General features: G+C 41.8%; 1 protein-coding gene across 1 annotated transcript in view; it reads right to left on the reverse strand.

The window, feature by feature from the left end:
* LOC137941659 (ferredoxin-thioredoxin reductase catalytic chain, chloroplastic) overlaps nucleotides 1-15,046 on the reverse strand; it is a 34,788-nt gene that overhangs the window by 17,191 nt on the left and 2,551 nt on the right. Inside the window, exon 2 of the mRNA XM_068787161.1 lies at nucleotides 3,125-3,237. Within this exon, the coding sequence (XP_068643262.1) occupies nucleotides 3,125-3,237 (113 nt within the window). The remainder of the gene's footprint in view (nucleotides 1-3,124; nucleotides 3,238-15,046) is intronic.

The raw sequence follows: 15,046 nt of genomic DNA on the forward strand, positions 1-15,046 counted from the left end.
CCTTAGGATTATCGACCGATCAATCTCGTTTCAAGTCCCTACAGTATCATTGTCCGCATCCTGGCTCGTCGTCTCAAGGTTGTTCTACCTACCATCATCCACCGGGGCCAGAGTGCTTTTATCAAAGGTCGTGATATACTTGACTCAGCTATGGTCACACATGAAATTGTGGATCATTTTGCCAAGATGGGCCGGCCACAGTTTGTCCTTAAGCTGGACTTCGAGAAGGCTTTTGACCGAGTTATTTGGTCCCTCCTGGACCATATTATGCAACGTATGGGCTTCAGAGACAAATGGAGATTTTGGATCCGCAGTTGTATCTCTTCAGCCTCTTACTCCTTGCTCCTCAATAGCACGATCTGTGGCTTCTTCCAGGGCACTCAAGGCATCCGTGAGGGAGATTCCCTCTCCCCACTCCTCTTCAACATCATTGCTGAATACTTATCCTCTATATTCTACTATGCCCGTAGCATTAGTTGGTTAGAGGCCGTCTCTAAACAGAGTTGCTTTGACATCCCCCTGCTCCAGTTCGCAGATTACACCATTTGCTTCGGCGTCGGCACACTTGACCAGGTCCGCAACATTAAGGCCCTGCTCGGCCTTTTTGAGATCACTTCTGGTTAGAAAATTAACTGAGGAAAGCCAACCATCATGGGATATCACATCGACCCCCCCCCCCCCCCCCCCCCCCCCCCCCCCCCCCCCCCCACTTGCGTCATATTATGGCAGAGACTCTAGGATGTCCTATTGCGATTGCTCCCACATACTACCTCGGTCTTCCTCTTACTGACAGTAGACCCCAGATGGGTCTCTGGGCTCCTGTGATTGAGCGGTTTGAATGATGCCTCTCCTCTTGGAAGGGTAGGATGCTCTCCAAGGCTGGTAGATTGATCCGCTTAAAATCATGCTCACGGGTATTCCCAACTATTTCCTCTCTTTCCTGGCTTGCCCCACCTCTATTAGCTGGCGCATTGACATGATCAAGAGACGTTTTCTATGGCGTGGCACTGGAAATGAGTTTCACTATCATCTTGTTAGTTGGGATGAAGTGTGTAAGCCAAAATCCTTGGGAGGGTTTGGGATCAAGCACACCAAGGAAATGGGACATGCTATTTTGCTCAAGTAGTTTTGGAAGTTCAACTCTTCCTCGGGGGCTTTGTGGAAGCCAATGGTTGCCTTCAAGCTTCGGTGTCTTGGTGATAGATGGATCACCGGCGGCTACTGTCGTCATCTCTCCCCCATTTGGAAGACCATGTTTCATTTGTTCTCCTCTTTTTGCACTGCCATTCGGTTCTTTGTTGGAGATGGCTCTAGTCTACGTTTCTAGACGGATTGGTGGCGGGTGATGGCTCTCTTGCCTCGTCTTACCCACCACTACTTCAGCTTACCACTAGCCGCGACAAATCTATCTCTGACGCTTGGGGGAATGGCTCATGGAATCTCTACCTTAGACGCGGCCTTACTGATGAGGAAGCCATTTCTGTTTGTGGCTTGATTGATAGTCTCAGTAGTATTATAGTTCGCCCTCAGATACCTAATCAGATGATTTGGCTCCCTGATGATAGCGGGTGATTCTCAGTCTCCTCGGCCTACCGTCATCTTATGGGATGGACTCGGCCTCCTGCCCCACATCCGGCTGCTCTTGCCTAGCGCCTCTTGGCCTAGCCCAAGGTGAAGTTTTTCCTTTGGAATGCCAACCACAACAAGATCCTTACTACAGACAACCTTATTAGGTGTGGCAACACCACTCCCGATCCTCTCTGCCCCTGCTGCGGGACGGTGACTGGAACTGTGAATCACCTCCTCCTCCACTGTGACTTCGCCTGGAAGGTCTGGACCTACATGATTGACAACATGGGACTCAGCTTCTGCATCCCGCTTGACTTGAGCACTGTGTCGTTTTTCTTCCGGAACCCGCCTGCCCAGCCTGGGCAAGCTTTTGTTGGCTACCTGCATTGCTTCGTTCCTTGGTGCCTCTGTAAGGAAAGGAACTCCAGACGGTTTGACTGTACTTTCCGCTCTACTACAAAGGTTTCCTTCACTGCCACTGGGCTCATATCTACCTGGATCCTCTCCCGAAAAGAGTTCGCACCCCCCCCCTCCTCCCTCTAGATATTATAAGCTACACTTTGATGGTAGCTCCTTTGGGAACCCAGAGTTTGGCTAGGTTTGGTGGGGTGATTTTTTATCCAAGGGGCACTGCCATCCTCTCTTACTCTGGCCCTCTCGGAATTGCTGACTCGACCACTGCTAAGCTCTCCGATCTCCTTCACGGCTTGCGAATTTTTCAACACCGCTTCAATGGTCCCCTTATCGTGGAGGGAGACTCCAAGATTGTCATTGGAAGGTGCTCCACCTCATCTTTACCCCCATGGCATCATTAGTAGATTTTTCTTGATATTTTGGACATTGTATCCACCATTTCTTGTACTTGGTCTCATGTACTTAGATCAGCCAATTCCAAACTTGGATTGCAATGGCCCAATCCACTTTCTGAGCCTGAAAGATAAAAGACCTGAGGAAAGTGGAAAAACTGGCCAACCTAATCAGTTGCACGGAGTCAAACCACCAAATGGAGCAACCCAGTCAGAACAGCCGGACTGCTATTCCTTCCCCCATTTGCAGAATGTGGAGGAGGCATCCTCCCCAGTGCGAGAGCTTCCTCTCTATTTCCAATTGGAAATGGTTAAAAATAGAGAGAAGCAGAGGGGATCGCATTGCTTCCCCCTTCCCCTCTATGTGGCTACTGTGGAAGGGGCCCCTTACCAGCCATTGTGCGGACTTCATGTTGTAATCCAAATGAGGCTCCTTAATTGTGGGTCACCTTTGCATTCTAGTAAGGACCCACTCTAATGTAACTTTGACTTAATCAACTGCAAATTTTTTGCTTATTACATGTAAATATTGTTTTTCTACCATATATTCCAATTTTAATAAGGTTACCTCTCTTTGTTTTTGGAAAGAAGCAACTAAGAAACCGTAAACATCAAAATCAAAGTAGAAAGAATAAATAGCTCCATGTGTCTAATGATTGGATGATCACCAAATAATAACATGACCCAAGACATTATGAGCATAAAGACAGACAAATAACAACATGGCCTTACTCAGCAACCAAATCTACCTTAATAACGACTGCTGTGACCGATTTATCAACACAGAAGTACGTTCCAGAGCGGCGAGCATACTGCTCTGAAAATTTTCTCATTATGTCCACAGACTTCTCAGAAGGTTCCGCTGCATAGAAACGGAGACAACAGCATTAAAACAAGATGTATCTCAGTAATATGATCCATTTTGGATCACATGAAATGGTACAAAAACATAAATAAAAACTGAATAGTCTGTTATTCTTACTAATAATTCTGCAAGGAAAGGGGACAAACCCCATCTCCACTCACTTTCCCACTGTTTTCACTTTATTACATACTGACTTCATATTTCACATGTTGCCAAAGCAGGTTAAGACTTTTCCAGCAAGAGATCTTTATGTTGTCCTTCTAATTCTTTACTCTTCTTCTCAGTCTTTTTCTTGTCTCATGAATTCATGCTATGATAAAGATTAGATTTTCCTTTGCATGTGCCTCAAATTTTACTTTTTCTTTCTTTTTCGCACCACAGCTTTCTTTCTTGACAGTTGTTCTGGTGGATGTGACATCTGCAATTGTTTCTCAATGAGATAATTGACTGGTAAAGGCGCCATAAATATTGGATGATTGGATTTGGATATTGATTGTAGTTCTGAGGGGTGGACTTGCTGGATTTTGTTTTGAACATTTATCAGGAGTGGATTAAAGGTTTATGATTTATTTTTTATATAGGTTCAGGAATATGGCTGCTATTGGTGAAAAGAGATTAGCTTCTCATGGTGGATATCCTAATTACATGAGTGAAGCAAAAAGGAAAGACTACATTCTGTGGGCTTGTTCAATTGGTTTCTTGCAAAAAAAGATAAACTCAAATATATTACTAGTAACTATCCATCAAAAAGATTTGATGAGTAGGGGAAGTTAACAATGTGATTATGGCTTGGTCATTTAATGGTATGGAGCCCCTCGTTGTTAGTGAAATCATGGTCTTTTCAAAGAGGAAAAGTAAGAAACAAGATGGATAGCAAAGAAGCCAACTTTTGTATAACCACGGAGACAGAAGCACACACCTTTTGAAACAAAAACTGAATGAGTTAAGTTAGCCGAACTGCACTAGAATTTTATTAACCCAGCTTAGTGTAAAAAAACCTGAACTATAACATTGACTTTATGCATTTAAACAAAACAATAAGTTTTTTTTGAGAGAAAGAGAGAAGTGAGATTTCATTTAAGGCAAAAGCCAAAGAAACTACAGCAAAGGCAGGAGGGAGTCCAAAACAACAAGGGATTGGTGGGTGATCCCTTGCCTAGCATAAAGGTCAAAGGGGTCTGAGCACCAACCAATAACAACCTATGAATCCCCCTCAATTCTGAGATGCCCATCATGATGATCAACATGGTGTTCAGTGAAAAAAAGGAGCCCCTACTTAAGCACCATCAGATCAGCGATGGTCGAGTCAAATCACCCAATAAGGCCAAAGAAGGAAGTAAGGAACCAATTATCACAAAGGCTCCCAATCTGGGCAAGAAGGTGCCAATTGCCATGGAGGGGAGAAGTCATCAAAGTTTCAAATTCTCCACGAGTACCAAGCCAAGCAGCAATGGAACCAGTAATTCTTCAAATGAAGTCATCTCCCGAAGCTACCTTGTGATGGAATCAAGCATCTGAGACAGAGCCCACAGGGCACGAGCTAGAGCAGCCAAGAGGAGGATCTTACCAAGCTATGGGAGGCTGGTTCATCTGTCAAGATAGACAGAGGTGGAGTAAGCTGCAGGGACACGGAGTGAGAGCCCAATTTTGTTGAAAACGTGGGTCCAAGTTCGCCAAGCAAACGGGCAATGAAGGAGGACGTGATCAACACATTCCACAACAGCACCAGAAAAATTGCATAGGACATTCTGAGTGGCAATACCCCTTCATCTTAAGTTGTCAGTAGTGAGGATTTTTTCCCATGATGCACGCTAAAGGAAGAAGCAAATCTTGGGGGGACCAGAAAGGCTCCAACTTATAGCAGTATCGTGCTTAGGACCAGCTTGCCACCCCTTAAGAGCTGCATAGGCCAAGGAAACCTAGAATTTACCACTATCCTTATAGGTCCAAATGAACTTGTCTTCCTAACTTTGGAGAATAGAGAGGAGTTCGCAAAACTCCTCAGCCTCAACATCCTCTAACCCTCTCCTGATTGGAGATCGCAATAAACAACATTTCCTTTCTTCTGGAGTCAGCAACTGAAATAGAAATAGATTCATTTTCAACCAGATTATAGAGCCAGGGGAAAGAAGTCATAAGGGGGGTATTTTCAATCAATCATCCTTCTAGAATACATTATTTCGCTCATTCCCAGCATAGAGATGAATGGCCTTAGAAAAGTAGGCTGCATGGGCACTAGGGATCTCCATAAAGGCAAGAGGTTTCAGCGAGAACACCCCTTCCACTAGAATTCCAATGCTTCGCCACAACAGGTCACCTCCTGATGAGACTCGGGAGGGTATTTAAGAAGGAGGGATAGATTCATCTCCTTGATAGATCACACTTCCAGCTCTCCCATAGACTTAGACGCGCACCCTAAACAAAACAAATAAGTTATTTGACTAAACAGCCATAAAATTTGAATAATTCAACAGTCCCCTTCTAGTCAAAGCATAGATGTCTAACATGCCTACCTTGCTACAAATGGTGAAAATTCCTTCTTGACAAGGAAAAATTTCCCAACAAATCTTTAGATTTGACAAACACCCAATAAATTTTCCTACTCGGTACTTTTTTTTTTTTTGAATGTCAAGCACAGATCAGCGATTCCAATGCAAAATCAGAAGTGCCGAGGAGAATTCTGAGACAATTGTTAGCTTTGTCTCCTCTTGACTGCTCACTAGAAAGGAATTCCAGGATCTTTAGGACACGCATTGTACTATAACTGGCATCTTGTGGCTCAAATGTTCCTCCCACTAAGGCAACCGAACATGATGGAAAGGGCTCCTCCTACGGGCTCACTCAAATTAAACTTTGATGGCAACGCTCTTGGTAGTCCAGGTCCTGCTAGTTTTGGTGGCGTCATCCACAATTCTGAGGGTACTCTACTTACAATATATGCTGGACCATTGGGAATTTCCAACTCCACCACCGTTGAAGTCACTAGTCTTGTCCATGGTCTCATCATTTTCCACAACTGCTTCTTCAAGCAATTGATTGTTGAAGCCGACTCCAAAGTCGTAATTGATTGGTGTGCAAAAGCCAAGGAACCGCTTGGAGGCATTTGGCAACTTATCATGACATTTGTACAATTTCTTCCAACTTATACTGTGCTTAGAACCATTTTCCTTGACTAGCAAGTTCCTTTGCTAATGGCCAAGCCAAAATGTCAACCTACCTTCAATCCTTTGTTGTATTGGGAGAGTATCCCTAACTTGTAATTCTCTCTTCTTTTAATAATATTTACACCGTAATAAAAAAAAATGTCCAACACAGATGCATACACACCCCTTAATCACCGGTGAGTCTTTTAACCCAAGACCTCACACTAGAAACCCCCCAATGTGACCATTGAGCCAAAGGCCCAAAGCACGACTTCATTCCTATTGAAGAGGCAAGTAAAAAGGAGTCTTACATGACTCTAATGGAAAGGAGTTTCATGGAAAAGAAGTTCAAAGAAAGAGCAATTTTATTATTATCACTCTTCTATTTATGTTATAGTTTGTTAAGGAATAGTCCCACATGGATTAGTGAGAATAAATATGTTGAGTTTATTAGTTGGGAAAGAAGTTTCCTAAGTTGGCTAGTCATTTTGGAATGAGCCTTGGACCCAACTTCATATGGTATCAGAGCAGGTACTCGTATGTAGGCCTCCACCCAAATTATCCACATGTAAGAGCCCAAAGGGCCTACACGTGAGGGGAAGTGTTAAGGAGTAGTCCCACATGGATTAATGAGAACAAATATATTGAGTTTATTAGTTGGGAAAGAGGCTTCCTAAGATGGCTAGTCATTTTGAGATAGGCTTTCGGACCCAACTTCACATAGTTGTTTAACTATTCTAGGACTTATCTTTAAGAGTTAGACTTTTGGAGTAACTAAGAAATAGGTAGTTTAATTTAACTCTAATTCTATGTATTTTCTTTATTATAAATAAAGGCTCCTTGTACTCAAGTTGCACACAATTATTGAATTATTTTCTTCTCCTTAAATTCCAACATGGTATCAAAGCAAGTTCTACGAGTTGACTCAATCAACCCACGGAGAATGTTTTACTTCTTATCCATCATCTCTCTATTAGTTTAGTTTATTTACTTTTCTATTTTATTACAATGTCCTTTTGTTAGTTTTTCTTATTGGTTTTTCTTCTCTACCGATATGTTTTTTGGTCACTCAATTCCGACATCCTTCCAGTACTGTCCATCAATTACTACCCTTGACCTATGATCACTAAACTGAGCTTCAACTATTCTCATCTTCGTAGTGTTGTTTCCAACTACTTCTGTCTCATCACTAGTCTTACAAAGACTTTCCATTTCCATTGTCAATCCTGCCACTAGAGAATTATATTCAATTATTGTAGCCATCATATTCAAAGCCTTGTCATGATAAAGAATTTCCATCTTTCCTCAGGCTCAAATCCATCCTCGTCGAAGTGGCTATTAAACACATTAGCAACCTCCACTTCGATTCAAAGGGTTTTTGATTTCTTAGAGAAGAAACTAATAAAATTGCTGCAATATCTTAGAAGACGAACCAAAAGACCCATGGAGCTCCTGCATAGACGAACAAAGCAGACCTCATTACAAGATCGCATTGTTTTTTGTAGAAAGAAGCAAAGTAGAAGGAGAGAATATCAAAGATTGCTCAAAACAGTCAAAACAGGAAAATCAAATCATAGTGCTTTATGGCCAATAATATTGTTTTTCTGTCCGTTTCTAATGTCTGAAGCTTCTTCTCAAGCATCACCTAAATTAAAACATCCCTCCAATTGGCGAAATCCAACAAGCTGTTGAGCCCCAACTTGTATGTATGGTTTTGGTGTTTGCTCGTCAATACAATTTTAGAGCAGCTTAAACTTCTGAAGCCCGTGGACTGTTGAACAGCCACAGGCAAAGGAACCATGTCTTCTTTAGAGGTTCTGCCTTGTTCCAAACTCGTCTTTCTTTATCAGAACCATGTGTGATCTGGTTTTGAGATTTTTCAGTTTTTACAGAGGAAGCTGGAAATGCTGCATATAAGAACTTTGATATAGCAATTCAGCATTACACGAAGCCAAATTTGGTGGACCCCAAATCAGAGTGATATTGCTCGAGTTTCTAGAGTTTTTGCAATTTGAGCTCATCGAATCTTTTTGTGAGTCAAATCGAAAGAAGTTGTTGTAGTGAATTTCATGCTTTAGAACAATCTATCATCGGAGACCTCGGAGGTGGTGCAAAAGAGTCTTGCAGATCCTGTTAGGAATCAAAGATCCTCATTAAGAATTGAAGCTCGCTCTTGATTCTTCAACCATGAATATTCTCCACGAAACTGGAATTTGAGAAATCAAAGGAACGCTATGAATCAATCAAGTGATTTAGAACGTCCATATTTGACTCATTTTTTTTTTTTGAGAGAGAAATGTGTGAATGTATTAGGAAAGTAGAGAAGTTACAAACCTTCTAGCTAGAAAGACATTTCCTCCACAACAAGATGTTGGAGGGAAACGCCCTTTTTTGCTTGAGCGTCGGCTAAATGATTTGCCGATCTTGGAACATGTTTCCACTTACATTGTAGAGCAGAAATTAACTTACAGACTTCATCAAATAACTCCCAGTGACGCCAAGGAGGTTTGGATGGCTTCGTGCACCAACTGATTATGACTTGAGAATCTCCCTCTACTAAGAGAACACCCTCCCTTTTTAGCTTGAAAAGTTTCAGTCCGTTGTATAGCCCATGTAACTCCGCACTAGTAGAGTCAGAAGTACCTATTGGGCCCACATATCTGAAGAGAAGATTTGCATTTTCATCGTGAATTACTCCTCCATATCCAGCCGAACCCAGACAACTAAGAGCAGTTTGACCAGGTCAGTTGCTTCCAGAGCTTCAGTATCATTCAACGCTCGCCTGAGATGCAAGTTCTAGTCGCCCGAGGCCTACCAATGGACTGAAACCATCGTGTTGTGAGATCTTGACAGTTGATATAGACATTGATGGCTTTTCTTTAAGCAGCTTGAGCCAAGCCACCAGTCTGTCCAGAACAAAGTTTCCTTTCCGCACCCAATATAGCATTTGACAGCAAACTTCAAGATAGGTAAGAATTTGGCGATTTTCTTCCACACAGGAGATAACTTATAAAGTCTTCCCCCGTCCATCCACCATCCATGGTCTTTGCCGGATTTAATTTTAACCATTTGGCGCCATAACAGATTTGGTTGCATGTTGAATTTCCAAATCCACTTCAAGAGCAAGGCCTTGTTCGTCGTAGCGATGTCCCGAATCCCGAGGCCCCCCATAATAATAGGTTTACAAACATCACCCCATTTTACAACATTAAACTTTTTTTCCCCATTTGGCCCATCCCATAAGAATCTTCTTTTTAAAAGCTCTAGTATATCCCGAATAGATGCAGGGCAAAGATACAAAGATAAAAAATAAGATGGAATGCCATGTAGGCAAGATTTGATGAGAACCAACTTACTAGCTTTGGATAAATATTTTCCTTTCCACGAAGCGAGGTGCTTCTCGAGACGCTCAACAACGGGGAACCAGACATTCTTGGAAGGCACTAGCGGAGTCAGAGGCAGACCCAGATATGTGCTTGGAAAAGACGCAACCTTACACCCCAAATAACTCGCCATCGAATTGAGAATAGAGGATTCAATATTAAATCCGAAGATTGAAGTTTTCTCCCAGCTAACCTTTTGACTAGTGGTTAATTCAAAAATGTTCAAAACTGCTTTCATGTGTGAGACTTGTCTCATGGACCCTTCTCCAAAAAGAATTGTATCATCAGCATATTGTAAAATAGGAATGTCTTGGTTCAGATCTTCAGAGACAGGATTTAACCAACCCGAACGTTTTGCAAAATGGATCATAGAGACAAGGAATTCACCAATGAGAGTAAAAATGAATGGAGATAGAGGGTCTCCTTGTCTTATCCCCCTAGAAGCTTTGAAATAACCTTGAGGTTTTCCATTTACAAGAACATAATAAGAAGGAGAAGAAATACAGCTCCTCATCCAAAATTTCCATCTTGTGCCAAAGCCCATTCGATCAAAAAGATAGTCAACAAGTTTCCAGTCAACCCGGTCAAAAGCTTTCTCAAAATCAATTTTCAGAACAAACCTTGGCAGGGATGATTTTTTGAAAGAATCAAGGAGTTCATGAGCAGTTAGAGAAGAGTCCAGGATGTTCCAACCTCGGATAAAAGCGCTTTGACAAGGATTAATTACCTTGGAAAGGACTGCTTTTAGCCGATTTGCCAAGAGACGCCCAATAATTTTATATGAATTGGAGGTGAGACTAATGGGATGGAAGTCTTTGGGCAGCTCCGAATTTTATTTTTTAGGAACAAGTGCAATAAAAGACGCGCTGATTCCAGAATGAGTTATTCCCACTTGGTGAAAATTGTGAATGAAAGCACATATGTCGTTTTTTAACAGGTCCCAAAAACAGTGGTAAAACTCACCATTAAAACCATCTGGTCTCGGGGTTTTATCTTTAGGTAGGCCGAGGACAGCCCGTTCAATTTCTTCTGATGAGAATGGCTTTTCAAGATCTGCATCATCTTCAGATGAGATACGGTCGAAGTCAAGCTGATGTAGTTTTGGTCTTCTGAAACAGGCTTCTAAGTACAGTTCTGTGAAGTACTTCACCAAAAGGTTAGAAATGGAGGCACTATCTGTAATCACTTGGTCTCCATTTCAAAGAGCAATGATACAATTAGTCCTCCTCCTGGCCGAGGCGATGGAATGGAAAAACTTTGTATTTCCATCTCCCTCGGCCATCCACCGAAATCTAGCACGTTGTTTCCAACAAACAGACTCTGATCGAAGAAAATTCAGATATTCAAAATTTAAATTATTTCTAACCAGTAAATCAGAAGGAGAGATTGACCTTTGTTCCTCAAGTAAATCCAGCTCAGAGATGCGGTGGCGAATCGATTCTTTCTAGGAAGCAGTAGATATTCGGTGATTTTTTTCGCATAGTCTGATCTTTGCCTTGAGGGCTTTGAGTTTCAGAGGGAGGGCCCAACCCGGGTTCGGATGTTTTTCCTGCTCGAGCCACTAGATTTTGAAGGAAGGAATGAAAACTAGTTAACAGCCAGGCGTTCTCAAAGCGGAAAGGAGATCGTTCCCACGCGACTGGACGAGTATTGATTTGGATAGGCCAATGGTCAGATCCGATTTTATTTAGGACTTGACCAGAGATGTTAGGGAAGAGGAGGTTCCATTCGTTGTTGACAAAAAATCAGTCCAGTTTGGACAAAATAGGGGGGTCTGACAATTTGTCCAGGTAAATTTTTTTCCCGAGAGAGGAGTCTCAGAAAGACCAAGACTGTTAATGAAGTCAGAAAAAGCCCTCATGGTTGATGAGGTTCTGGTTGCAGGAGGGTTTTTGTCTGAGCAAGGAAGCGTCGCATTGAAATCTCCTCCTACAAGCCAAGGGAGGTCCCATAACTGGACGAGTTGGAAGACTTCCTCCCAGAAGGGAGCCCGGTCACGGTATCGAGTAGGCCCATAGATGCCTACTAGCGCCCAAGATGTTCCAAGGTTGTGATCAAGAAAACAGAGACCGATTGAGAAGTGTCCCGGTATGACGGATATTGCATCAAAAGCATTTGGATTCAAGATGACAACTATGCCACCAGAATGACCAATTGCATCCACATTGGCCCACGCAAGATTAGTGTCGTACCATAAATCACAGACAAGAGAATAGTCAAAAAACTGCAGCTTAGTTTCAAGAAGTATAGCAATTTTTGGTTTAACATCAAAAAGTGCTGCTCTGATGAGGGCTCTCTTAGACAGAGAGTCGAGTCCTCTAACATTCCAGGACAGTACAATCATGTAGAACGGGGGGAGGTGATATTCCACGCCACCATACCATCTTTGAGGTAGCCTGAACAGAAGATGGTTGCAAGCTCCGTCATTTCCGAGAAATCCTCCTGTGGGAAGTTTTGTTCTTGCTCCAGCAGAAACAGGAGAAGGTCATCCCGCAGAGTGGGAGGTAAAGCCATGGTTGGGGTAGGGTTTGGGATTAGAGTTGGTGGGAGGTCGGACCAAATTGGGGTGATTTCAGAGGGGAAGGCTGGGGGAAGATCAAGCCAATCTGGCGGAATCTCCATGGGAAGGACAGGAGGGGATTTTAAAGTGGGGGGGGGGGGTGTGGCTTTGGCTTTGTCTTTTCCTTTTTTTTTTTTTTTCTGAAGTAGGTGTAAGGGTAAGGGGTTGTAGCATATTTTCTTTCGGCTTTGATATGCGGGGTAGGGGTTTTCGTTTTGGGGGTTGAGGTCTCCATAGTGTCTGGTTTGATAAGGACAAGAGGGGAGTTTAAAGTGGGGGGGGGGGGGGGGGGGGGGGGGGGGGGGGGGGGTGGTAGCTTTGGCTTTGTCTTTTCCTCTTTTTTTTTTTTTTGGAGTAGGTGTAAGGGTAAGGGGTTGTAGTATATTTTCTTTCGGCTTTGGTCTGCAAAGTAGGGGTGTTCGTTTTGGGGGTTGAGGCCTCCATAGTGTCTAGTTTGATAATTCGAAGGGGAGTCATATTTGACTCCTTTAAACGTCAATTTTTCAAATGAATACGAATTCGAATTAATCAATCAGAATGTTGATTGACCGATCACCTTCTCCTATCCGAATTGCAAGTTCTCCTATTCCGTTTTATCTGGACAGCGTGCCAAAACAAAATTTTGACCTCTGATTCGCTTATGTGCCGGGGAACGGAACCCTTGTTTTGGATCCCTTGTGCCCGTTTTGCCATACCTTTACTGAAATTGCGGACCATATATTACTGCATTGTAATTATGCTCACTCTGTTTGGACTCAACTTATCAGCAAAATTGGTCTGCAATACTGCTCCTCCCAAAATCTCACATCTACTATTCATACGATTACAAAGGCTCATCTCCCTAGGCTTGGAAAGCTATTAATCTCCTGCTGCGTTGGCCACATCGTTTGGGCCCTATGGAAAGAACGGAATAACAAGAGGTTTAATAGAAAATCTCTTTCCGAAAATTTTCTTAGTAACAGAATTGTTGAGCAAGTTACTTCCTAGATTCTTATGAGAAAAAGAATTTAAAAACCTCGAAGGAATTAACATACAAGGAAATTGGCATCTTGTTGCGAAAATGTCTCACCACCCCCCGCCATCCGATTATGGAAACTTGGTCTCTTCCCCTAGTAGGCTATTTCAAACTGAATTTCGATGGAAGCGCGTTGGGTTGTCTGGGGCTTGCTGGATACGGAGGGGTTATTCATGACGATAAAGGTAAACTTCTTCATTCCTTCTTCGGGCCAATTGGGTTATCAAATTCAACTACAACCGAGCTCTCTGGATTCTTTAATGGCTTAAAACTGTTTCATCAGAGGATGGTAGGACCTTTATATGTCGAAGGCGATTCTCAAGTTGTCATCAATTGGTGTAAGAAGACATGCAAACCTCCTTGGCGGCACTAGGATCTTTTTGATGATATATGTACCTTAATTTCTCAATTACAATGTATTTAGAATTATATTCCTAGATCCGCTAATCCGGTCTTTGTTCTGTCTATTATTTTTTTTTAAAAAGGACACTTCTTTCAGTCCTCCAAATATTCTATTTTAAAACCTCTAGTATTTCTTTTAGTTATCATCTTTTACTTTTTATCATTTTGAAGCAATGCCTCTAGTATTTAGCCCGTATTTATTTTATTCAAGTTGGGTATTTATGTCCTTTTTATCCCCAGTTTGAGAGAGAGAAGTAGAAGATGAAGTACAAGAAAGAGGTATTTTATTCCATATGTTGTGGTAAAGTGTATATGACCAAAATATCCAAAGGGAGAATAAGATGAAGAATTTTCTCAGCCAAAGAAGATTGACGACCAAAAATTTTTCTTTGCAAGTTAAAGTTGTCAACTCCAACTTGAGAGGGGTTGAAAAGGCAAGTAAAAAGGAGTCTTACGTGACTCTCATAGAAAGGAGTCTCCTGGGAAAGAAGTTCAAAGGAGAAGGAATTTAGTATCATTACTCTTCTATTTATGTCACAATTGTTTAATTATTTTAAGACTTATCTTTAATAGTTAGACTTTGGGTGCAACTAGGACATGGGAAGTTGAATTTAACTCCGGTTCTATTTATTTCCTCTAGATATACAGGTCCATTATACTCAATTTACACACAATTAATGAATTTGTTTTTCCAAAATTTCTAACAATTCCTTATTAAGCAACTATCTATCTCAATATTTTCATCCTCTCATGAATTACAAGGTTACTAGCAACAAAAATAGCACATTTAATTGTCCTCAAGAAAACAAAAAGATATTGATTATCACATTCATAGACAACTGATACCACTAATAACAAGATTCACTAACTAGAAAAGATATTCTATAGACACATCAGATGTAGCTTTTGGAAATGATGAGAAACACATCAGAAGTGTCATCTACCAATTGTGTTAATGGTAATTTATAAGTGTGAGACCCAATATGTTAAAATTATAGGAATGATTTGTATCTGATATTTTACCATAAGTAGTCCGCCGAGCAGCTCATTTGGCTTATGACAAGGCTGAGCTCCTAGGAGATTAGTGAATTCCCTCATAACAGTATAATCATACAGTCCCCAACTTTACATTATACAAATACTATTCAATCCAACATATGATTGCTTTGGTCCACAGAATTGCAGATCCAAACAGCCTACGTAATAAGTTAAGAGCTAAAAGTTTCCCTGCTTTTCCTCATTATCCTTGATTTCAATCTTTTTTTACTTTCAGAAGTTAATGTAGCAAACTTTTGGACTCCAG

Source organism: Aristolochia californica, unplaced genomic scaffold, assembly GCF_029961685.1.
Source record: "Aristolochia californica isolate CCGP_79_NKW_82.1479 unplaced genomic scaffold, dmAriCali1.0.hap1 SCAF_9, whole genome shotgun sequence".
Taxonomy (NCBI): Eukaryota; Viridiplantae; Streptophyta; class Magnoliopsida; order Piperales; family Aristolochiaceae; genus Aristolochia; species Aristolochia californica.